The sequence below is a fragment of the Pholcus phalangioides genome, unplaced genomic scaffold (genome assembly GCF_987345545.1).
Source record: "Pholcus phalangioides strain wild (caught in Gottingen) unplaced genomic scaffold, Ppha-v1.0 ptg000011l_1, whole genome shotgun sequence".
Lineage (NCBI taxonomy): Eukaryota > Metazoa > Arthropoda > Arachnida > Araneae > Pholcidae > Pholcus > Pholcus phalangioides.
In genome coordinates this window covers 35222489-35246729 of record NW_028301604.1, presented here as the reverse complement: position 1 = coordinate 35246729, position 24241 = coordinate 35222489, and the positions used below count along the sequence as shown (strand labels likewise).

The following is a 24241-nucleotide window of genomic DNA, read 5'->3' as shown; positions in this document are numbered from 1 at the left end:
TTAATAGTGATCTAATTACAATTCGAAACTGGTTTATTAATAATAATCTTAAGTTAAACATTTCTAAACGTAAATTTATTCATTTCTATTTACGTAATATTCCATCTCTTGAACATAACATAATACTCCATGAACCAAATTGTATCAATTATAATTCATTTAATTGCCAACGTCTTGAACATATTACTACGATAAAATACCCTGGTATTCATGTTGACCAGAATATAAATGGCTTTCTCATATTAACCATTTAAAAGATAGATTGCGTTTCATGTTGTACAAGTTTTATCTCAAACCTATCGTGAGTAAAACTTTTCTACTAACACACTATTACTCAATGTTTCATTCTCATTTACTGTATGGTCTCTTAGTCTGGGGAAGCAATTATGTATCTAATGGCACTCCTATTTTGTCTCTACAAAAAAAAATTATCAGGCTATTGACATCTGATTATAACACTCCATCTAATGAACTCTTCCATTAACTCCAGATCTTACCTCTACGTTACTTATATTTTTATAGATCAGTAGTGATAATTAACATGGTTCATACTCTTTCAAGTTAAAAAAATTCAAGGACCTTTCAAGCACTTTTCCAGGCAAAATTCTAAAATTCAAGGACGTTTATATTACACTCAATAAAAATTATTTAAAAAAAAAAAGTTAAATATATTCTAAATCTAAATTAAAAACTTAGCATTCTTAATTGATAATTAAAAATTAAGTTTTTAAGATATATAATTTTCCATATAACAGTTATTTTTCTTGTTTTTATTCATAGACAATAGGCCTACCAAATTCTGAAAGGACTTGCTTTTAAAATAACAATTGAAGTTTAGCATACAAAATGACATTTTATTTTTGAAACGATACTAAACTTTATAAGCAAAAAAAAAAATAAATAAAAAAAAATTAGAAAGCACATAGTCAGATGCATTCATTAATTTAATATTCCGACATGAAGACATATACAGTTGAATTCTGCTATAACAAACTGCAAGAGACCAAAGAAACAATTTATTATAATGAAATTTCATTGAAAGGAATTCCAGGTCTTTTTGCACATTGTTCCTACGTAAACTTATCTGCGGAATTAGAAAAGCGTTCGTTAAAATTAGATTTTTGCTATAATAGTATTCGTTAAAACAGGATTTGATTATCTGAAAAAAATATTGGAGAAAGATTAAACTTTTCCACCAAAAATGAAAACCTTGAATAAAAAGCATTATTATTATTCACACTTCAAGCTGTGAAAAACTATGTAACAGCTTGATCAAAAACCTCAGGATGGTAGAATTCAGTTTCTCCAGAACATTAGGAGATTGTAGAAAGGTCTTCCAAGAATAATTAAGTTAAATAATTAAATGTTTTTGCTTTGTGAAATTTATTTTGCTGGGGGGTGTCAGAGTTTTGCTGACGTAATACTTACCAAAAAAGTTAGTTATTTAGCGCAAAAATTCAGGATTTTTGTCCCGTATTTACTGAATATATGTTCCGCATTTCTATCGAGAAAATATGGTTAGCCTGTTTATTACTGAACCATGGTTAAACAACCCTTTGGCCGCGTGCGTGTAATGAAGTCAATCCGCCGCATTTGATGATAAATGAAGGGGGTCCGGACACTGCATTTGAACCAGAAATCTGAATAACACTGCGTTATCGACTATCAAGTGGCGGTATCGTGTTTTGTTGCCAGATTTTAGGTAACAAGCACTAAGGAAAAATACTTCCGGTTTACATGACCATACATCATTGCTATACTCATTGCTATTGCTTCGCTCTTTTTTTGTATGGGTTGAACGTTTGAGAGGAACAGGGAATCGGAAAAAAGAAATTAAAGGCAGGAAAATCTTTTCAAGCACTTCGAAATGCTTTTATTTTTTTCAAAAACTGCTACGATTTTTCAAGCACTTTTAAAGACTTGAAAATGAACTTTTTTTTTTTCAAGCACTTTCAAGGATTCTCAAATCCTTATAAGAAGAATCAATTTACTTTAACCTCAAATTCAGCCCGCACATACGCTCGCCTTAATTCCACTTATTTACTACCTCTGGTGCACAAAACTAAACTCAAAAAACATTTCAGTTTTCTCATTCCAAAATTTTATAATACCCTCCCCATTGAGATTAAAGAGGCAACTACATTCTCGAGTTTCAAAACAAATCTTAAGTTCCATCTTTTCCAAATTCCAGACATTGAGATACACTTTTAATTTCATCCTCAGACATTTTCGCTTAAGCATAACTCATTTTCTCCCCTTTGCTTTATCAACTCAATGTACGAACAAATTTAAAAAAGTGAAAAAAAAAAAAAAAAATTCTGTCAACATATCCAACCTTTTGCTCACAAAAACTTAGACAATTGCTAATGCATCGCATTGGCACAGATGTACAGTACTGTATTCCGTATATGTTTAATTCATGTTCCCACATTGCATAAGTGTTTCAGCACCTTCAACCCCGTTACATATATATTATTCACACCAATTGTATATATCTTGCCACAACCTATTGTTATGCTAAATTTAATTACATTTCTCTTTCCTTTCTCATATTTTGTTTTGTTTCTGTTGTTTATTTTTCATGTATCATTACATGTTTCTAATTTCGTTTCATTAATTATAATTTTTTTATTTGTCAAGAACTTTAATTTATTGTACTAATCTTAACATACACAAACATTTTGACTGTAACAACCAGTATGGGACTAGTGTCTCCTTGGTTGTTTTGTGCTTCTATATGAATATTTATATTTCTTGTAATGATTTGAAATCAATAAAATAAATCTTAGCTAGAGAGAAGGTAGTGATGCAAAAAAAATTTTGCATTGTAACTCAACATAAAAGTTAGCTGAAGAACAAAAAATTTTAGGTGATACACTCATTGTAGCACATTCACCATAGATGCTCATATATATTGTGCAACTTTTCTCAAAATTTTTAAACAAAAATTTAGAGCCTATACGACACTGGAAAAAAATCATGAGTAAAAACAAAGACTCGCAATGTTATTTACTGCAAGTGCGTTCGTGAAAAGAAAACACTATATCACCAGTCATGTGCACCTTGATGGTCAATTCAAAACACAATATTTTCTCAGTATACAGCAGGTACTTCACTGATTAGTAGCTGACATTTGCCATGCATACGTCAATTACTTCGTTCGTTTCTGAGAACAGGTTAATGTGTTCTTCATTGTGCGGCTTGGCCACAGGCGAGTAGCACAGATAGAAACGTGTCTGTGGATCCCCTGTCCCATTGACGCACCCACTGCCTTCCTGAGGTCAAGCAAGAAAACATCCACACAACTGAAAATTTAGATAAAAGAGAGGTGGTGAGGGGCCTCTTCTACACAGGAATGCCTCTTTATTGGCAACTAAAGACTATCAGTAGTTTAAACAAAATAGGCCCTCCCTAGGAAGAAAAAAAAATTTGAAACCTATGGATGGCAAACACAGATTTTTCATATTCTTCCCTTGTTCAATCAGGGGTGGGGTCTGACAGGGCTCCAGGTTTTCTGTGGTTTCCAGCTTCAAGGTGCAAATGCAAGCCGATCTCCCTGTTAAAAAGTCTCGCCACAGAGAGCAACAGGCCTACAACGTAACAAATATTCAATCATTACACTTCACTCACAATTTTGAAGTATAGATGGCAGCACTGAAATATCAAGCACAACACTAGCTACACACTTGGACTGTTAGGTGCATTCACTTTGTTCCAGACTCTGCCACAAAGCTGGGCTGGAAGAGATCTCGGCAACGGGATAAGTCTGGTGGCAGAGCTCCTGGGGTTCATTCACTCAGCCTAGGAGACCAAGCTGTAAACCCAGCTACAATGATGTTTTATATTTTGCTCGAAATATTCTTTAATTTATTTTTCAACTTGTCACATATTTTATTTCTTCTGAGGATGCCTAATAATATTGGTATTTGCTGAGATGAATTTAACAGAGGGAGCGCGCCCTGAGCACAGACTTCTAAAGAGCCCCACAAAACCCCAACTTTTTACTCTTTTTTAAATTTAAGGGGCCCCCAATATTTTCTTCTCTGCCCGGGACCCCAACCGACCTTAATCTTCCCGTCTCTTGTGTGTTTGGTACCACTGTCTACAGTTTGTGTGGATGATGCTCTTTTGTGCGATACACAAAAGCCATGGCCCCCACAGACACCAGAATCTTGAGGCTGCGATCATTTGAGCCTCCCCCTCAATAAGTTTTGCAAAGGGACCGAGTTCTACACCCAATAATTTCTGAAAAAACAATGCAATGCACCCTCCCTCTCCTGCATACGCACTTGAGTTATATATGGGACGACTAGTCCCCACTCCCGTTTTCTTAATGAAAGCACCTCTGCATGGCCCCCACATGGGTGTGGCACGCAAGCAGGGTTGGCAGAAATCCGGGTTTTTTTCAGAAGAAACCCAACCCACTGGGTTTTTTTTGGGGTTTTTTCAGAGTTTTTGATACTGAAGCATAAGGAAAGAGTTATATATACTGTAAATAAGTATAATAGACTGGGTAATTTATGACAATTATTATGTATATAAGTATATTAATAATAATTAGCACAGAACATTAAATCAATATTGATAAAAATTTTAGCTGGTTTAGTGTGCGCTTAAAGCACAACCAGAGTTCAAACACCTCTAGTGGAGAAACACTGTTTCCAAATAAGAAATAGTATAGCAGTTTATTAGAATCATGATTAAAAAAACAAAAATCCTAACAAATTATTTATAAGCAATTAAATTCTGAAACACATCAATCTTATTCTCTGAAAAAATAGTGTAGGTTAAGAGTTAATTTTTTTCTAGATATATATACCTTTGCTTTACCTGAATACTAAATAAGTTGTATTTAGATAATTTTAGTTTTTTGTATTTGTTTGCAACACTTTCTTTCCTTTAAGAGGGAAAGGGAAACAAGAAAACAGTCCATTGAATGGACTATGGTGAATAAAACTGATAACAAATGGCAAGTGACTTGTAAGCTTTGCAATACCATAGTTAGAGTGCAAAAGTGGAAAGAATCCGGGCTCATGTGAATAAATGCAAGAAATCGGAAGCTCATTCCTTGTTTTTGTGTTCATCAAACACTGATGATAATGAATCTTCATGCAGTGAAGAGACATCTATTTCATTGAAAAGAAAGCAACCTCTTGAAGATAATGTTTCTACATGCAAAAGAAGTTCAAATACTATTATGGATGCTGGAACATCAAAACCCAAACACCAAAGGCCAATTTATTGTTAAAACAAGTGACCGCCAGAGGTTAGTTAAGCATTAGAATTTTCTTATGCTAATAATATACCCTTTAATATAGCAGATAGTGATGCATTTAGAGAAATGGTTAATGCTTTGTATCTGGGTTATATTCCTCCTAATAGGAAGAAATTAGCTGGATCATTATTAGATAAGGCAGATAAAACTGTTGATATTCTAATGGCAGAGGAAATGAAAAATTCAACTATCACTCTGATGTTGGATGGTTGGTCAAATGCAAATGCTGACTCCATCATCGCAATGAGTATCCACACTGGCAAGAGCACCCACCTAATAGATGCTGTCGAATGCGGCTCACACAAGAAAACTGAAGAATTCTGTGCAGAAATAGCTGAAAGGGCTATGGATACTATCAAGCAAGAGTATAATAAAAGTGTTTTTGCTGTTTGTTGCGATGAGAACAAAATAAAAAAATTTCGTGACATAATTGTCCAAAACCATCCATATGTCCTTGCATTTGGCTGCTCAGCCCATTTTATGAATCTTCTTGTTAAAGGTATCACCCCTAAAAATGTGGTAAAATATGTAGTAGAAATACAAAAATATTTTAGACAACAATATAGACCACTTGGGTGGCTTATGGAACAGATGGACAAAAGTCACAATTACCTAACGAAACAAGGTGGAATTCTGAAGAAGCTTGCCTTTCTTCATTCATCCATAATTACCAAAAATACTTTGAAATATCCATTGAACATAAAGAAGAAATTGAAAGAAAGTACTGTGATGTTTTTAGATAACAAAGGATTATATAGAGAATGTGTGAACTTGCAAGTGCAGTTATCGAGTATTGGTAAAGCCCTAGATAATTTACAAAGAGATAGCTGTACTCTTGGGCAGACAGTAGAAATATGGCTAGATGTATTGGAAAGTAAAGAATTATCTTTGTATAAGGAGTGTGTTGCACATCGCTTTGAAAAAGCACTAACACCATTTCATTTCCTTGCAAATATGACTGATCCTGCTTTGAGAGGAAAAAGATTAACTAAGGAACAAGAAGCTTCCGCTGAACAATGGATCGAAAAACTGAATACCGAATTTGTTATTGCATTACAGATGTTTCAAATAGAAAACGCAGATTTCTATCCAGGAACAATGATTTCACAAAATGTGATAGAGTCAGTTGAAGCAAAAAAGTGGTGGAAAATCATGCGTTGCAAGGCAGAAAAAAATAAGATTCTGAATGCAGACTTTTGCAAATTTTTGGAAGACCTCCATTCAATTACATCCACATCTGCATCAATTGAGCAATTTTTTTCTACTTTTGGACTAGTATATATGGTCAAAACTGAGAAACAAACTTGGATGTGAAAAAACAAAGAAATATCAGTGAAAGTGTATAGATCACTCAAATCAAAAGGTGTTATTGAAAAGGATTGGTAATTGTGAGAGTTAGAAAACATTCATGAAAATGTTTATTTTCTTTTAAAAAAAAAAAAGAGACATTTAAAATATAATGGGAAGAAATATAATTTAAATAGCATTGAATGCAGATTTATTTATGTGTTTTTCTTAAGATAGAGTCATAACACCCCCCCCCCCCGACATCGCGGAGCCAGGGCCCCCATAACGGTATGACAATGTAATGACATCATTGCAAAGTATACGGTTTGCAAGTCAGTCAAGTTTTAAGGTATAATTTTTAATGGGGTTTTTCAAGGGTTTTTTCTAACCCCTATAATCTAAATAGCATTGAATACACAGATTTATGTATTTCTTTTGAGATAGAGTATGACAATGCAATAACATCATTAGAAAGTACAGTCGAATCCTGTTATAATGAACTCCAAGAGACCGGAGAAATCACTTCGTTATAAAGGATTTCCAGGTTTTTACATTGTTCCTTTGTGAACTTGGCTGGGGGAATTAGAAAAGCGTTCATTAAAACGAGATTTTCGCTGTAACGGTATTCGTTAAAATGGGATTCGACTGTATACTGTTTGCGAGTAAGTGCAGTTTTGGGGGTGTAGTTTTTGTTGGGTTTTTTCGGATTGGGCAAAATCAGACCAACCCTGCTGGCCGGGCTCCAGTGCAGGACGATTCTTGTAATTTCATTTTTCATGCTGTAAATTTACCATGTAGAAGCCTGATGATATCCCAGCCTAGGCTGCCTGCTGCAGGATGTGGCCCCCCAGCATACCACAGTATATTGTGATTCACCTCATTACAGGGGCAATGTATTTAACTAAATTTTATTTATCAATTAAAATTTTTTGTGGTGAATAAATACTGAAAAGAGCGCATTTTTTGGTGGTACTAACACGCCGATTCAGTAAACATGCAAACAGCAAAAAAAAATTTCAGGGCATGTGATGATAATGTTGCCTCTCGATATAATGATAATGGTAATCTTTATTCTTGGTCCGCAATCGTTATGTCAAAGTTTCATTGTATTTTATTTAAAGTGATTGAATTTTCATATTGTTTATTTGTTTCACTATTGAAAGATTGAAAAAGTTGGTCATAACTTATTCTTGACAAACAGGATTGTTTCATTTCAAGCAAATGTATCCAGAATTTTAAAACATAATTTTTAAACGAAACACTGAGGCTTGAGCGGCCAAGTTCAGCTCTCAGAGTGTACCCAGGGGTATTTCTAGAAATTATCAATAGCCTCTTAGCGAAAATACTAAATATTTGATCCATTTTATCAATAAATTGTAATACCCAAATGGGAGATGCATATGAGGCTGTTGAAAGCTAAAGGGAATCAAAAAGTTTTAAAGCTGTGACCAAGGAATTATTATGAGCTCCTCTAAGTATATTTATATTACTGGTAGTATAGCTGTTTTGGACTTTGCCAGAAAGTGTAAGTATGCTGTATAAAATTTGCAGGAACTTGAAAATGGGACCCCCAAGTACATGTAAGTTGAAGTGGTAGTTAATTGTTGACCCCTAAAATATCATTCATCATATTTTGACAATTTACCTGATTTTTTTAATACAATAACTTGAGTTTTATTAATATTAAGGTCAATCAAAAAGTTGTCACAAAAACCCTGGAGTACATCTATTTTTCTTTGCAAGTTTTTTGGGGAATCTGATAAAATTATGGCATCATCCGCGTACAGAAGTGCATGTATACCAGTGGTATGATTTATAAAAACTGGTGAAATACTAGAGGAATTTAGACGGTCTGTGAGTTCTTTAATAAAAATAGAGAAAAGTGAGCGAGATAAAACTTCACCCTGCAAAACCCCTTTAGTAATATTTATTGCAGCAGTTAGCCCATTGCAGGTTCTGATTCTCACTTTTGCTTTAGCACAGTGGTTCTCAACTTTTTTTTTGTGCATGGCCCCCCTTTCACCCAATTCTCATTCCTGTGGCCCCCCTTGTGAACACGAATAATTTACCACTCTTCCCCCCCCCCCCCGTTTTTCCATTAGAAAATAGTTATTCAAAAATTGTCTGAAATATAAATACGTTTGAATTTAATTTGATTAATTTTTAATTTATGAAAATAATGAAAAAGCAAAACAAACACAATAGAATACAGTAAAAAATAGAAAAAATTATTTTCAATCAATGTAACAATGCAACTCTGCGCTTGAAGACAGCACAATGTCATCAAGTTACTGTACTGGATGAAATTTGTATTATTTCCAAATTGGTTTTTTTTTTTGTGTGTAAATGGTTATGGTTTCATTGAGAAATATCAGTTGTAGCTTCCAAAATATGCATTCTTATAATGATAAAAATCGCAAAAAGTGGTAGCAAGCAGTTTTATTAATTTTATTCTCTTCATGCGGAGAAAAGTAGTAATGAGAGAGTAGCCACACAAATGAATCACAAAATTGAGAAGTTCAACTTTTCACATCGTTTTCAACAATAATACATGTATCAAAAATATAGGTTCATGTTGTAGCCTTACTATGAATTAAAAAAAAAAGAACTAAAATACGTGTGAAATTTTTTTGAATATTTGTTTGAACCATTCATTCCAGAGAAACCATGTACGCAGTGACAAAGCTGTTCAATTGAACCTAATAATGATTCAACATCAGGATTTCAAGCACATCAAAAAATATAAATTATCAGATTTTCAAATAAGAAAATTATCAGTTTGTTGACTTCAATTTCGATCCGGTGAAAATCTGATATTTCGTTGGATGACAAGCTACCTTCAAGTGGCTTTTTCGTTCATAATATGGCCGCTCTCTCGCAGGCGGACGAAGCAACGTGCGAGTTGGCTTAAACACAGGTCAATATTTCACATAACAGTCCGTACTATATTTAATATGCAGGGCGCATAGGTAACAGGACATACGACATTTTACTGGCAAACCATTGGTCGTAGAAGCATACTTCCAGTTGGAAAAAGTACCCAAATAATGTGTAGTACTCAGATATTTGATTCATGCTGCCAGGGGTTACATAGTTATTAAAATAAAAATGTTAACTGTTTATGTGGACACTCTGTGCTCCAAAACACAACGTGAAAGTTGCTTCCCGGTCTCCAACAAAAAAATTCAACGTTTCTAAATGCAATATTCACTGAGATATTCGAAGAAAGTTAGCATTAAATATGGGGAAACCATTTTATCCATTGCTGTTCTTTCCCAAATTTCCTCAATTTTTTGAATTCGCATATCTGGGTGCACTTAGAAATGTGAAATTATTTTAGGTGGCATCGGGAAAGACAGAGAAACAACGTTTTAATTGGGTTCTTTGGCACACTGGGACAGTATACAAAGTTTTTTTTACTTTATAACCATACAACCCCTTACAATATCAATGACATATCTGAGTTGGACACGTGATTTGGATACTTTTTCTAGTTGGGTATGTCTCTAAGACCAACGGCCCGCCAGTAAAGTGCCATACGCCCAGTTACCCATTGTAACATGACGTCCTCCGGGTCATGTTTTCCTTAATTAATATCAAGAGAGTACTTACCTTTAGACCCCAGGCACTGCTTAGCCACCGGAAACCACCGAAGGTCTCGCTAGCATACTGGTATGGGCTGGTACGTCCACTTAGACTTTCAGCTGGAGGGTGGGGTCTTCCAGTCGCTTGACGAGGATGAGACTGCAGGTCGGGCAGCTAATGTCCCATCTAAATTAATCTCTCTGCGATATTATCGTTAATTCTTAATCTGTTGGTGCCTCCCGGGAGAGATATCACCTAGTCTCATTAGAGGTTGTGTTCCTTTGTATGTTCTAAGTTTTATGTTAACATAAGTATTTCGTTTGCCGGCGGATGGCCGCAGACCTCCGTTGGTAAACTTTCCCGATTGTCGTTGGTCATGTTGGGTGAACCTGGCCAGTTCACCTGACATGTTGCCAAACTGTAATTTAATGTTTATACTAATATTTCGAAACTATATGTAAATTATGGCGATGTTCTTTTTGTTGTGACGTAATAGTTTATTGCTGTGACGTAATATTTTTCATGACGCGACGGAGTATTTCCGTGGCCCAAGTGGACCAAAATACTTGTTTCCCTACTAGTGTATATATACAGGCTGTGGTTATTGAACGTTCACATCACATCTCGTTGCATTTCTCTTCACCTCACTCGTTTAACAAGTTCGGTGCTCCGATGTTATAGCACATTCGTGCTAATCTTCCACTAGTCAGGTCCAATGTAATGTGACTTCATCTAGCCTTAGGCTTGGAAACATATCTTATCATGATTATCTAATTTTGCATTTGTGTCTCGGCAGGTCCGAACTTTTAATAGTAGCTTTACATATGAGCAAATGGCTTGGTTCTTCTAATGCTAACCGGGTGACGTCGGAAAGGTCTCTACCCAGAGTTCCTGGTCTAGTTGGTATCGCCAACTATGTGAAATAGATGTGTCGACAACAGCTGTTCTCAACATCTGCCTCATCGCCGCCTGATTCCTGATCTCCTGCAGTTCTAGCTCTTCGGCACCCGCTGCGCTGACATCAGACGATCGTCTCTCCTACAGATTCACATCTGTTGCTTCGCCAGACTCTGGGTTCCGATGTTGTGCTAGTTCAAGACAGTGCACCTTGAAATGGGAAACACGGCTCCCAGCCGGCTTCACCCATCTTGGGGCCAGTGAGAATCGGCATCTGATGGGTCAAATCAACGTAAAATTCTACCTTATAAAGGGGTTAATTTTAGATTGGCCTCTGGTGAGTATTGCTGACCTGTTGGAGTTCTTAAAGCTCAGGTTGAAATACGTAATAGTATTGTCAACGCAGATTTGGTGGTACTCACTAGAGTTCCATTAAAATTTTTGTTGGGTAATGATATTTTGAATCAAGCTGAGATCGTAGTCGATTTCAAAACTCGCGAATTAAAAGGGGGTCTCTTGGGTTATAAGGGGAAAATTGATCATGAAAAAATTAGAAACTTGGTTCAAGGTTCGGAATTTGATCCCTATCAGAAAGATCAATTGTTGAATTTGTTGAACAGTTATCAACATTTGTTCAGAAATGTACCAGGCAGACCTCAAATGATCGAACATAAGATCATTACCGATGGAAAACCAGTTTTTCACCCATAGTTCTCTCTCCCACGTTGGAAAAAAATATTGATTGAGGAACAGGTTCAGCAAATGTTAAAAGATAATATAATTGAACCTGCTTCTACAAATTGGAGCTCTCCTTGTTTCCTTATCAAAAAAAAGACGGGATCGGAGGTTTGTAGTGGATTACAGAAAAGTCAACAAAATCACAGCGCCCGATAGATATCCGTTGCCCTGCATTAATCGCATTTTGCAACGAGTAGGTGACTCAGCATTTGTCTCTACGTTCGATATGGCATCGGGGTATTGGCAAGTTCCAGTGAAGCTAGAAGATCGAGATAAAATTGCCTTTATCACTGATTCAGGTATGTACCGATTCAAAGTAATGCCCTTTGGACTTAACAATGCCCCTGCCACGTTCCAACGTATGATGACCATGATCCTGGGTCACCTGGTCGGTAAATGTGCTGAGTTTTATTTAGACGATATTGTGGTCTATATATAGTCCTGATTTTCAGTCGCACTTGAAAAATTTAGAAAGTGTTTTTTCATGTTTACAAAATGCAGGTTTAATCCAGAAACCGGAAAAATGTAGTCTATTCAAGAAAGAGTTGGAATATTTGGGTCTCAACTTAACGAGAGAAGGATGGCACGTAAAGCCAAGTCAAACTGAAGTTGTTCAGCAGTTTAATGTACGCAGAAGCGTTAAGCAGTTACAGCGCTTTTTGGGGTTGTGCAATTGGTACCGTCAATTTGTACCTCATTTTGGAGACATAGCACTCCCCTTGTATCAGTTAACAAGGAAAGGTCAAAAGTTTAAGTGGTCTAGCGTTCATCAACAGGCATTTGAGAAATTAAAAGATGTCTTGACTCATGCTCCGGTTTTGACAACTAGGAAGTCACGATACCTCTTGAAAATTTATACCGATGCGTCAGGTTATGGTCTACGTACCGTTCTTCAACAAATAGAACCCGAGGGAGAGAAACCATTGGCTTACGCTAGTCGTACTCTTAACACTGCTGAAAAAAATTATTCGGTTAGCAAACAGGAAGGGTTAGCCGTCGCGTGGGCCTGCAACAAGTTCAGGGCTTGGTTCTCAGGAGAACCGGTAACAGTTGTGACCGACCACAAGGCTGTAGCCCGGTACTTTGATGCCAAACAGCTCAAGGGAAGGCTCAGCAGGTGGCCACAGCTGTTACAAGAGTACCTGTTACGGTTTGAGTATAGACAAGGTTCTAGGATGCAAGTCCCGGACGCGTTGTCTAGAATGCCCGTCTCAGCTAACGTCGAGGCCAACTTTGAAAATAAAATTTATAACAGGTTATATCTTTTTTCCTTGTTGGATTTGTTGGAGTTAGTGACTCACAACAGTGACTACAGTACAGTGACTTAATTGGTTACTTTGAAAAGAAAAGTTCCGGAGAAATCGTACAAAATACAAAAATTGAAAAAAAATTACATTTTTGAAAATGACAAATTATTTTATTTACGTAAAAGTAAAAAGTTGTTGGTGGTTCCTCCGTCTTGTAGAGATAAGTTTCTCTTTGAGATGCACCACCATCCAACGTAAGGACACGTGGGTGTCGGTAAAACATACCACCGTTGTATTCAGCATGCTTGCTGGCCCGGCGTAAGAAAAGATGTAAAAAAGTATGTTCTCGCCTGTAAAATATGTCAGACTTGTAAATTTGACAACAAACGGAAGTGAGGGGAAATGATGTCAACTTCTGTTAATAGTCCCGGAGAGGTGGTTGGAGTGGACACCATGGGACCAGTTTTTATTTCCTCTAAGGGAAACATTCATTTGTTAGTCGTAGTCGACTATTTTACTATATGGGTAGTAATGTATCCCCTAAGGCACATCACAGCCAGTGCTGTGGCGAAAAAATTTGTACATGAATACTGCACACGGTATGGTTTCCCAAAAAATTTGGTCTCAGACAATGAGCTGTGTTTCGTCTCTAATTTAATGAGGGAGACATGCAAAGAACTTCAAGTCAACCAACGCTTTATTACACCCTATCATCCTCAGTCGAACTTAACAGAACGGGTCAATAAGACCATTAAGCAAATGATCTCATGTTATGTACAAAATAATCACAAAAATTGGGATAGAAACTTGTCCTTTTTTGGTCTGGCAGTGAGGTCAGTACACTCCGAGACAACTGGACAGTCTCCGGCAAAGTTGTTCTTGGGCAGACAACTCGTTTTACCCTTTGATTGGGTCATGGATCTTCCAGTTTGGGATCGAGTTAGTCTACCAGAAAAATTACTCGTACAAGTAAACGAGAGAGTTAAGAGGCAACAACAGCGACAAAAATTTCATTATGATAGGAAAAGATTGCAAAACAGTTTTAACGTTTCAGACGCTGTTTTGGTACGTACTCACTACTGTTCCAGTGCTCAGGGCAATGTCATGGGAAAGTTAAAGCCAAAATGGGATGGTCCTTTCCAAATTAAGAGAAAAATTACTCCTGTGGTCTATCTCGTGGTAGATTCCGAGGATAGAACCGTTGGAAAGTTTAATGCCTGTAATATTAAAAAACTCATTGGGGATGGGCAGGAATGTTCTCAGTTAGCATTGAATTCAACAAATTTGACTCTAGCGAATACCACTGAAGGTAATTTGGATGAGCGACCATCTACGGAGGATGGCCAAATGTCACACATAGATGGCTCCGTTTTGCAGAACTTTCAAAACATGAGTTTGAGTGCTCCAATTGCTAGTAATAGCGATTCTGGAAATACACTCCCTAAAAAGCCGCGAAGTTCTCTTGGTCCCGTTGCCTCACAAAAATTATTGGTTCCTCTTCAAAGAGTTCTTGTAAAAAGGAATAAAGGACCCAGATCAGATGTGTACTATTACTCATCATGCCGAAAAAAGTTTCGAAGTATTGTTGAGGTACGTAATTTTTTTCGGGGTCAGGATACTGATCTTTCTGGCGTTAATTTTTCATTTAACGGTAATGTGAATATACAGGGAGATGTGTACAGGGTGGCAAAAAGATAGAAATTTTTTTTTGGGACTTCAAAAATTTCCCTTGAAAACTTTTTTTTTATGGTCAGGGGGAATGTAACATGACGTCCTCCGGGTCCTACTTTATAACTATACAACCCCTTACAACATGAATGACATATCTGAGTTGGACACATGATTTGGATACTTTTTCTAGTTGGGTATGTCTCTAAGACTAACGGCCCGCCAGTAAAGTGCCATACACCCAGTTACCCATTGTAACACGACGTCCTCCGGGTCATGTTTTCCTTAATTAATATCAAGAGAGTACTTACCTTTAGACCCCAGGCACTGCTTAGCCACCGGAAACCACCGAAGGTCTCGCTAGCATACTGGTATGGGCTGATACGTCCACTTAGACTTTCAGCTGGAGTCTTCCAGTCGCTTGACGAGGATGAGACTGCAGGTCGGGCAGCTAATGTCCCACCTAAATTAATCTCTCTGCGATATTATCCTTAATTCTTAATCTGTTGGTGCCTCCCGGGAGAGATATCACCTAGTCTCATTAGAGGTTGTGTTCCTTTGTATGTTCTAAGTTTTATGTTAACATAAGTATTTCGTTTGCCGGTGGATGGCCGCGGACCTCCGTTGGTAAACTTACCCGATTGTCGTTGGTCATGTTGGGTGAACCTGGCCAGTTCACCTGACATGTTGCCAAACTGTAATTTAATGTTTATACTAATATTTCGAAACTATATGTAAATTATGGCGATGTTCTTTTTGTTGTGACGTAATAGTTTATTGCTGTGACGTAATATTTTTCATGACGTGACGGAGTATTTCCGTGGCCCAAGTGGACCAAAATACTTGTTTCCCTACTAGTGTATATATACAGGCAGTGGTTATTGAACGTTCACATCACATCTCGTTGCATTTCTCTTCACCTCACTCGTTTAACAAGTTCGGTGCTCCGATGTTATAGCACATTCGTGCTAGTCTTCCACTAGTCAGGTCCAATGTAATGTGACTTCATCTAGCCTTAGGCTTGGAAACGTATCTTATCATGATTATCTAATTTTGCATTTGTGTCTTGGCAGGTCCGAACTTTTAATAGTAGCTTTACATATGAGCAAATGGCTTGGTTCTTCTAACGCTAACCGGGTGACGTCGGAAAGGTCTCTACCCAGAGTTCCTGGTCTAGTTGGTATCGCCAACTATGTGAAATAGATGTGTCGACAACAGCTGTTCTCAACATCTGCCTCATCGCCGCCTGATTCCTGATCTCCTGCAGTTCTAGCTCTTCGGCACCCGCTGCGCTGACATCAGACGATCGTCTCTCCTACAGATTCACATCTGTTGCTTCGCCAGACTCTTGGTTCCGATGTTGTGCTAGTTTGAGACAGTGCACCTTGAAATGGGAAACACGGCTCCCAGCCGGCTTCACCCATCTCGGGGCCAGTGAGAATCGGCATCTGAAGGGTCTCGTCACAGCGGACATCCACTTCAAAACCGGACTTAGTGTCTCACTTCTAACCACATGCCGAAGTTCCGTACCTTCCCCAGATATATGAAAAAGTCTCTGTGATATGTTTACATTCTTTTTAATTTAACATTAAACTAAATTTTTAATATCATTGGAAAATTCTTGAATTAATATTGTAACTATGTTTAGCGTTGGTAATTGAATAAATGTCTTGATTTGAATTCTGGTATAGATTTATTTCTTGTGCTGTCAAAAAACTTGAGGATAAAAATAGAATCCGGGAAGCTACGTTAAAACGTTACACCATGAGCCTGCATATACAGGTAAAAAAATAGTTTGAGACGAAATAAAGTTGACTCTCGTTTTAACGAATACCGTTATAACAGGAAAAAAATATAGTTTTATTGAAAACTTTTCCAATCCCCGGGTAAGTTTACATAGGAACGATATAAAAATCTGGAATTCCTTTGTAACAAAATTTCGTTATTACAAAGTGATTTCTCCGGTATCTTGGAGTTCATTATAATGGGGGTTGACTGTATTCCCCCCCCCAAAAAAAATCTGACGTTTTTGCACTAAAGTAATTGAACTTCAGCAAGTTGATCTGAAAACAGTCCTTTTTATAATGATTATGTCCTTTTTACTTTTATAAATTTAGGAAGGAAACGAAAGGAAGAAAGGGTGGGGAGAAAAAAAGAAAAATGACCAAGAGGGGCTTAGTTGTGTGTAAATGTCTCAAAATTCCACTCGTGCGCAAGGGGATTCGTGCGTCACTCTCAGTTTTATGACAAAATTTGACATTTATGAGATGTTTGACTACGGTCACGATATATCTCTATATATAGCTTTCAATATTAAAATATTTCATTTAAATCTAAATGTCAATACGAAGAACAATTTCAATTATTTGACATTTTCATTTTGATTCGAACTCTCCAAATCTTTGGCATTTAGACATTTCAAACTATCAAATCCACGCAGTTTTTGCAGATTGTGAAAACGCGTCGATGAATTGGTTTTGCATGTGTATTATTAACACTAAAACCCATAAATTTTAGGTTGACAGATACAAAGAGATGAATTCAGCCGATTACGGACATTTCAAAGTGAAGACTTACGTGAGAATTTATTGCACTTTTCTGAGAAATCAGCAGGTGCAGCGAGTTTCAAATAAACTGATTTAAATTGCTTTAAATGTGGTCATATGCCCTTTAAGAATTTTTTTTCTAATGTTCACAACATTGTTCTTGCAGGATAGAAAAATTGCATTGAAATTATTTGGGATGTTGCAGGCCAGTAGTAGGCACCTATCAACATTTTGTATTGATGAATGTCTGATCAGCTTGTAAAAATTGAGATATATATATTATATCTCAACAAGGCTATGACTACAGTGTCAAGGGATGCTGTTTAGAGCGCATGGACGCTAGTGTTCATCTTCGGATGGAATGAAGAACTTTTGGAAGATTATGATGTAGATTTTATAGTTGATTTTTTTCCTCCGTATATTATGATGTCCATTGACAAACATGATTATATGTGAATTTATATGTGCAATCTATATGTATATTTTTATTTATTATCCTGAAGATATCTAATAAAATTTCCAGACATACCCATCCTCCGGGAACACTTCGATATCTTCGAACACTTCGAGATGGGAAGCGGGGTGTATTTGGTCTTCAAAGGTCAAAGGCCAGTAGTAGGCCAGCGGCAGGCTTAAGTAGTAGGTCCATTAATTAATAGGAAGCATTGCAGTATCGATTAAAAAACTTTAAAGGTGTAGTGTCAATCTCAGAGGAAGTCCCAATACATAATCTTCTTGGATTGCATATAGACACCAATCAGCAAACCAAATGACATTAAGACCATCTTAAATATGTTTAAAATTATGTTTTTCCTGTTAAATTGAAAGGAATGGCGTATGAACACTTGCAATTGAAACAACAGTAATTTTATGCAATTACAGTTTCTTGAGTTATACAGCAATGTGGTTTTAAAAAATTTAATTTCGCAGGTATTTTTTCTCATGTATGATTTGGTGTCTTGGAGTTCGTTATAACTGAATTCGACTTTATTTGTTTTCAGCAGAGGCAATGAATTGGCATTCCCTCAAAATTCATAAAGAAATACCCCAGAGCAATCATTCTTTATTCGGTTTTTATAAATATATTCCCCATCAGACCACTGCTGTAGATAGCTTTGTGCTAAACTAGATGGCTATCCGTCTGTAATTGTATGAAAACGATGGGTTTTTTTACAAGCTTTCATTTTTCACTCAGACTTCTTGGATTGCATTTACTACCAGCACTCAAAAGAATGTCAATGAATGGTCAAAAAAATCTTTGTCTGTTTTCTTTATGGCAGCCCTCTTTGAATGAAAAGTCTTCGAACACACAATTTTCTGTCTTTACAGTTACTCCATTTTGCTTAAACCTCTTCTATAGTTTGTGTCAGGGTCTCTACTGTCACCCCCAAGTCGTAAAACCACTGAGATTACATGAACCATTTTTTTTTATTTCCTTCCTCATGTTAATGTTACTTGAATAGGGGAAAATTTTCGAAAAAGATATGCTATATATATGCATTTTGTTTGCAATTAAATTTTTTTTAGTCAGAGTGACTAAAAAAATTTAATTTCAAACAAAATGAGCCATATGGCTCCAGGTTGAGAACCACTGCTTTTGCATACATGTCAGAAAAACTGCAATTTGATGAAGAGGTAACTTCTGTAATCAAATAAACTTTATATTATTAAAATTATCTTATATTATTAAAATTATCTTATATTATTAAAATTATCTTATATTATTAAAATTATCTTATATCATTAAAATTATATTATATTATTAAAATTATGTTAAATATAATACAATTTTGAAATTCAAAACAGTATGTGAAAAGAATTATATGACTGATATCAGGTTATCAAACAATTGAAAACTGAACTGTCTTGAGGTTAAATATTAGATTTATGGAAACATGAAAGATACAAGAATGGGATAGAAATTTGTGACATGAAAATTAGAAAAAAGCAATAGACTACAGAATGAAATTAAACTTACGTAATAATTGAACACTAATAATCAAGCGCAGCTGCGCCTTTTAACATTTGATAACACATAACTAATTTAGCTGCTTATCTGTGCCAAGATGATTCCTAAGATAACAAAATTTGAAAATATTCTTTCAATTGATGCATAACTTGGGGGGGGGGGGGACATGAAAATAAAAAACTATTTTAAAGACAGTACAGACAGTCTTTTGATAAGCCTTCTTTCAGTGTTTTTCTTATTGCTGTTCCCCATGAGATAGAATTGTAAATATAGCTTGAATTTATTTGGTGAAATATTAGCTTCTAGCCTCATAAGAGCAACAATTTAAATTTAACAAAAATTTTGAGTCTTGAAGTCTTATTATGTAGGCGTAATCAGTGTTTGTGAAATGTGTTTTGTTAGTCATGTGTAGGTGCTACATAGTGTGGCCTCATTTTCTTTGGATATTTTTCTTTACTTATAATTAGTTTTTGAAAATTGAGAATGTAAAATAGAAATATTCACTTGAAAATTTAAAGATAAAAAGTTTGAAAAGTCAAAACAGAACAATTTGCTAAACAATTAAATAAACACTACACCATTGATATTTATTCACATCATTATATTGGTATCTAATAAAAAATAATATTTGTGTTTAGTTTCACAATAATGCAATGATTGTAACTGTGACTATGCGTATTCAGTACCTTCAATATAATGTATTTTCTAAAGAAAAGTGTTCTGGCAGATTCGGCAGGGTTTTGGACAAGCACTGTCCTACTAAATACAGTACCTGCTTCATAATCATATATGAAAAATAAGATGTGAAATAGAAATAACATTTACGAGAAACTAAAAAATTGAAAAATGTTTATTTAAACATTTATATGAGTGATATTAATTTACTATCAGATTTCCAGCTTAAAACCATAAATTTGGTGAAACAATTAACCAAATGACCACCTTCTTGAAATATTTTTGATTTAGTTAGTTTTATTTTCTGCTAGTATTTTTTTTAATATGTTAGTATCATGGGGGAAAAAAACAAAAAAAACCAAAGGTTTTCACATAACATTTTGAAACTTGGAGGTTTTGGACAGTTTTTCCCACGTGTCCTGTCCAAAACCACAACCCTGCTTGAAAGTCTGGGGGGGGGGGCATGATGATGTCAATTCATATATAAGCAAATACATTATGCCCCGACCCCCATATCCCAATATGTTTTATCCCAATTTGTTTTATATATTTATCCCAATTTGTTTTATATATTTATCCCAATTTGTTTTATATATTTATCCCAATATGTTTATCGTATTTCTTTTTAAATATGTGTCGATGAAACATGACAGGGCATTGACACAAAAGATTGAAGGTCTTTACTACTGTTATAACAACTTTTATCAAACCCATTTGCTCACCAATAAGGTGTTAAGCGAGATGACTAGCTCCGATGGATATATATATATATATATATTATTTCACAATAAGATTCTCATTTCTTTTTCTTTTTGTATCCTGTGTATATAATATGGCAAGTGTAAGATAACAGATGAGATGGCATTGGGGGGGGGGGGGCGCTCAATTGCTTTTAAAACATACCTCCATCCTAATATGTGTACATTCATCTTAACTAAACCCCAAAACTTCTCCAACTCCTAATCTCATCTCGTGTGTAATCACCACAAAATTTGTTAATCGTGACAGTACCCAATCGTCTGGGGAAAATATGTTGTAAAAATGTTTGTATGTATTATTTTTTTTCCTGACGCTAAATAAAATGTTCCAGACTCTGTCACGAAGCTGGGCTGGAAGAGATCTCGGCAACGGGATAAGTCCAGTGGCAAAGTTTTGGCGTTCATTCATTCATGTTATAACAACTTGTTGCTAGATAAAACACCATCTTAGAAAAGTTTCATTGTACATGGTTATTGGAATGATTCCAGCTGTGAAAGTTTACGCATGACCCCAAAGCAGAATATGCCAAAAACTGTAACGTACATCGCAGAATAATCTTGGAACAAATTTTAAGAAAAGCACTCTTCTGTGTAATCAAACTCAAATTTTATTACAGGAAATATGCATGTATGCCCATGCAATGAGATTTTGTTAAGCATTTTTTTTTCTCGAAAGCTTTCCTAAAATTGCAGTGTTAATTCTAAGAAATACCATATAAATCATCAAAAAAGATAATGTGAAAAAATTACCTATGTTTCCTCTGAAGCGCAACTGATTCTTTATAGAAAAATGGATAACATGCTTTTCATATTCTCTCTGAGAATCACCCAAAAGCTGAAATATTACCAAAAAATGTATTCAAAAAAGTTTAGCACACGATAGTAAAATAAAATTTAGTTCAGGGGTGGTAAAAAAATCGTAAGGAAAACATTTTTTTTGGTTTATTAGCATTAACATTCAAAACAATAAAATTTTTGAAAAATCATTCAAACTTCTAATAATTAATAAAAATAAAATTAATTTAAACATTAATGTATAATTGTCACTATTTCCATATTAAATAATCTATAAATATTTTTACATTGTAACAAAAACTAACTTTTGCAATTTAATTATTTTATAGCTCAACTCGGGCCTCTGGGAATTATTTTGTATAAAAATTCTTAATATATTAACCATATAATGAGCTAGAGATGTTTTCTCCATTTACTATCAATATACTTAATTAGGAAGCCATTTTGTTAAAACTGATAAAAACTAGGTAAATACAATGTGTTTAATGAAGATTTGCAATATACAGGGAGATTATAACTAAAATCCTGATTTTGAAGCTTTGTAAAATAAAAATCATTGGTCAGAAGGACTTGAAAATTTACATGAATATTCCCGAAGCAATGAAATTTTCTTTGGCAAAGGGGAAAAAAGTACTAAAAAATGTAAAATAGACGAAGCTCTACTCATCCAAAACACAGGAAATTTACTAGCAGAAACAGAAACAATAGCCAGTCAGGGCAAAATGCTAACTTAATTACAATTACACAAATTCATAATTCATGGAAACATCACAAAAATGAAGTCATGAACTGTTTAAAGACCAATGTTCCATAAATAGAACATAGTTTTTATTTGCAAAAATATACGATCAAAATCAATTCAAATTTATCGTATATAGAGCAGAGTTCAAAGTAGTTTTTGAAATAAATTTGGAAACTTCAGGTTGATATAAATATTTTTGACAGAATTTTTGAAATTTGACATCTTTTGGGCATTTCTTTTCCATTTCCATAAAAATTTGCCAAAATTTCAATATTGAAGTAAATTGAAAATTATTATGTGTCTTTCTACCACTTAATATATCAAAGTAAATATATTAGTTTTTTCTTACTGCAACATGTGAAGAAGCTAAGTGAATTTAAAAATACATTTTCCATTTATGGAACATTGGCCTTTCAAGAGAGCGGGATTCTAGGGATATCTAATGTGCAGTGCACTACTTCGATTTTCCCGTTCGAACCACAGGGTGTTGTCATCATTTGACTGGGTAATATGACATAGAAGAATGTGCTTTCTGGGGCGATTTGTTTATATTTGGCAAGTACTTTTTATTCTTGCATTCTTACCAATGCATGTTTTAGTGAATCGCAGACTAATCAAAAGGAGATCGGCAATCGTAGACAGTCTTATGTTCAGCTGTGTGTAACCATGTCCAAAAGATATCTCACATTAGAAGAAGCTGTAGGATATTTAGAAACTCTTCCAGATTCTGAATTAGAGGATTTGAATACATGCCAATTACCTGCTAATGAACCTGAGAACACTAATGAAGAGGATATTGTTGAAAATGATCTAGTGACAACAGTTCCAACTGTTGTATGTGAAATGGTAGATATATTTTTTAACAACGAGGGGGATGAGGTGTTAGAAACACTCCCTAAGTGTGTTCTTCAAAAGATATAGGGCAGAAAACAGGAGAAAAACTTAAGTGCAACACTCATGTGAAAATTTCAAGAAAAGGCAAGAAGGTTTTGACCAATCCGGAAAAAAAAAGCTTATTGCATGGGATATTAAAAAAAAAATTCTTTCAAAAACCGATCAAAATCACAGCTGTGAATTCAATGCTGAAAATATTTGCCATAGGACCATTATAGATCCTATATAATTACAGATGTGCCACCTTTTGAAATCCAGAAATCCGGAGATTCTCCCGAGGGGGTACCCCCCCCCCCGACACTCATAGACACGATCAATAAAAAAAAAAAAAAAAAAAAAAAAATCGAAATTTTTTTTTTTTGAATAAATTAAGAGAAAGTTACATTCTTCCCCCCCCCCCAAGGCAGGTTCTGCATTGCCCCTGAGAAGAATATAATTCCATGTCAGTCTTTCCATGCAGAATAAAGAAATCACATCTACATACTGTTCATAAAGTATAAGTGATTGATAATCTTGGGTTTATGAATTCTTAAAAGCTTTACATTTAGCTGTATATAGCTTAAAGTTTTATATTTTCTTTCTGAAGATGTTTAATCAGAAGAAACAATTAAAAAAAATTCAAATTACAAAGCTGCGGACGAAAAAACGTGCTTACCGCATGACTGTTAATGGAATACAATAACGATTATACAGGAATTTCGACAACCAAGGTCATGCCCCTGATAAATGATCACCGATAAACGCTACGAAAACGAAGTCGCGCCTTTGTCAGTTGCTTAAATGCGGTCACAGAGACTTTTTTTACCGCTGCTCGATGGAAATGACTACGGCTATCCTCTATGGGTGTTTTCCCTCACGGCAACGGTAATCATTGACGCCACGACAACGGGACACAAAGACCAGTGTCCTAGTGGTTACATTACCTCACAGATATTTTCATTTTCTTTCCCATAAGAAGTAGCACATCTCATACTGTATATCACCCAGTCTTAATATCCAATAGTGTTTTTTTTTTTTTACTTTCACCACATTAAACCCAGTTAATCAAGGTTCAGTAGTAACAGCTTAATGAAAAATAATCAGCTATATACAGGGTGATTATAATTAAAGTTTTGATTCCAAAACTGTACAATAAGAGGTACTGGTCAGAATGAGTTGAAAATTT

General features: G+C 35.3%; 1 protein-coding gene across 10 annotated transcripts in view; it reads right to left on the bottom strand.

Moving 5' to 3' along the window:
* Positions 1-24241, bottom strand: part of LOC149080384 (protein FAM91A1) — a 609292-nt gene that overhangs the window by 550642 nt on the left and 34409 nt on the right. For 9 of the 10 annotated variants that reach the window (XR_016193568.1, XM_089239515.1, XM_089239507.1 and 6 more), the window contains one exon: positions 21396-21480. Coding sequence is in view for 4 of the 10 variants with exons in the window: in XM_089239507.1 (XP_089095633.1) it covers positions 21396-21480 (85 nt within the window). In the remaining 6 variants the exon portion in view is untranslated. Of the gene's footprint in view, positions 1-21395; positions 21481-23560; positions 23652-24241 lie in introns of those variants that run through there. The other variant, XM_089239513.1, reaches the window with a different exon arrangement.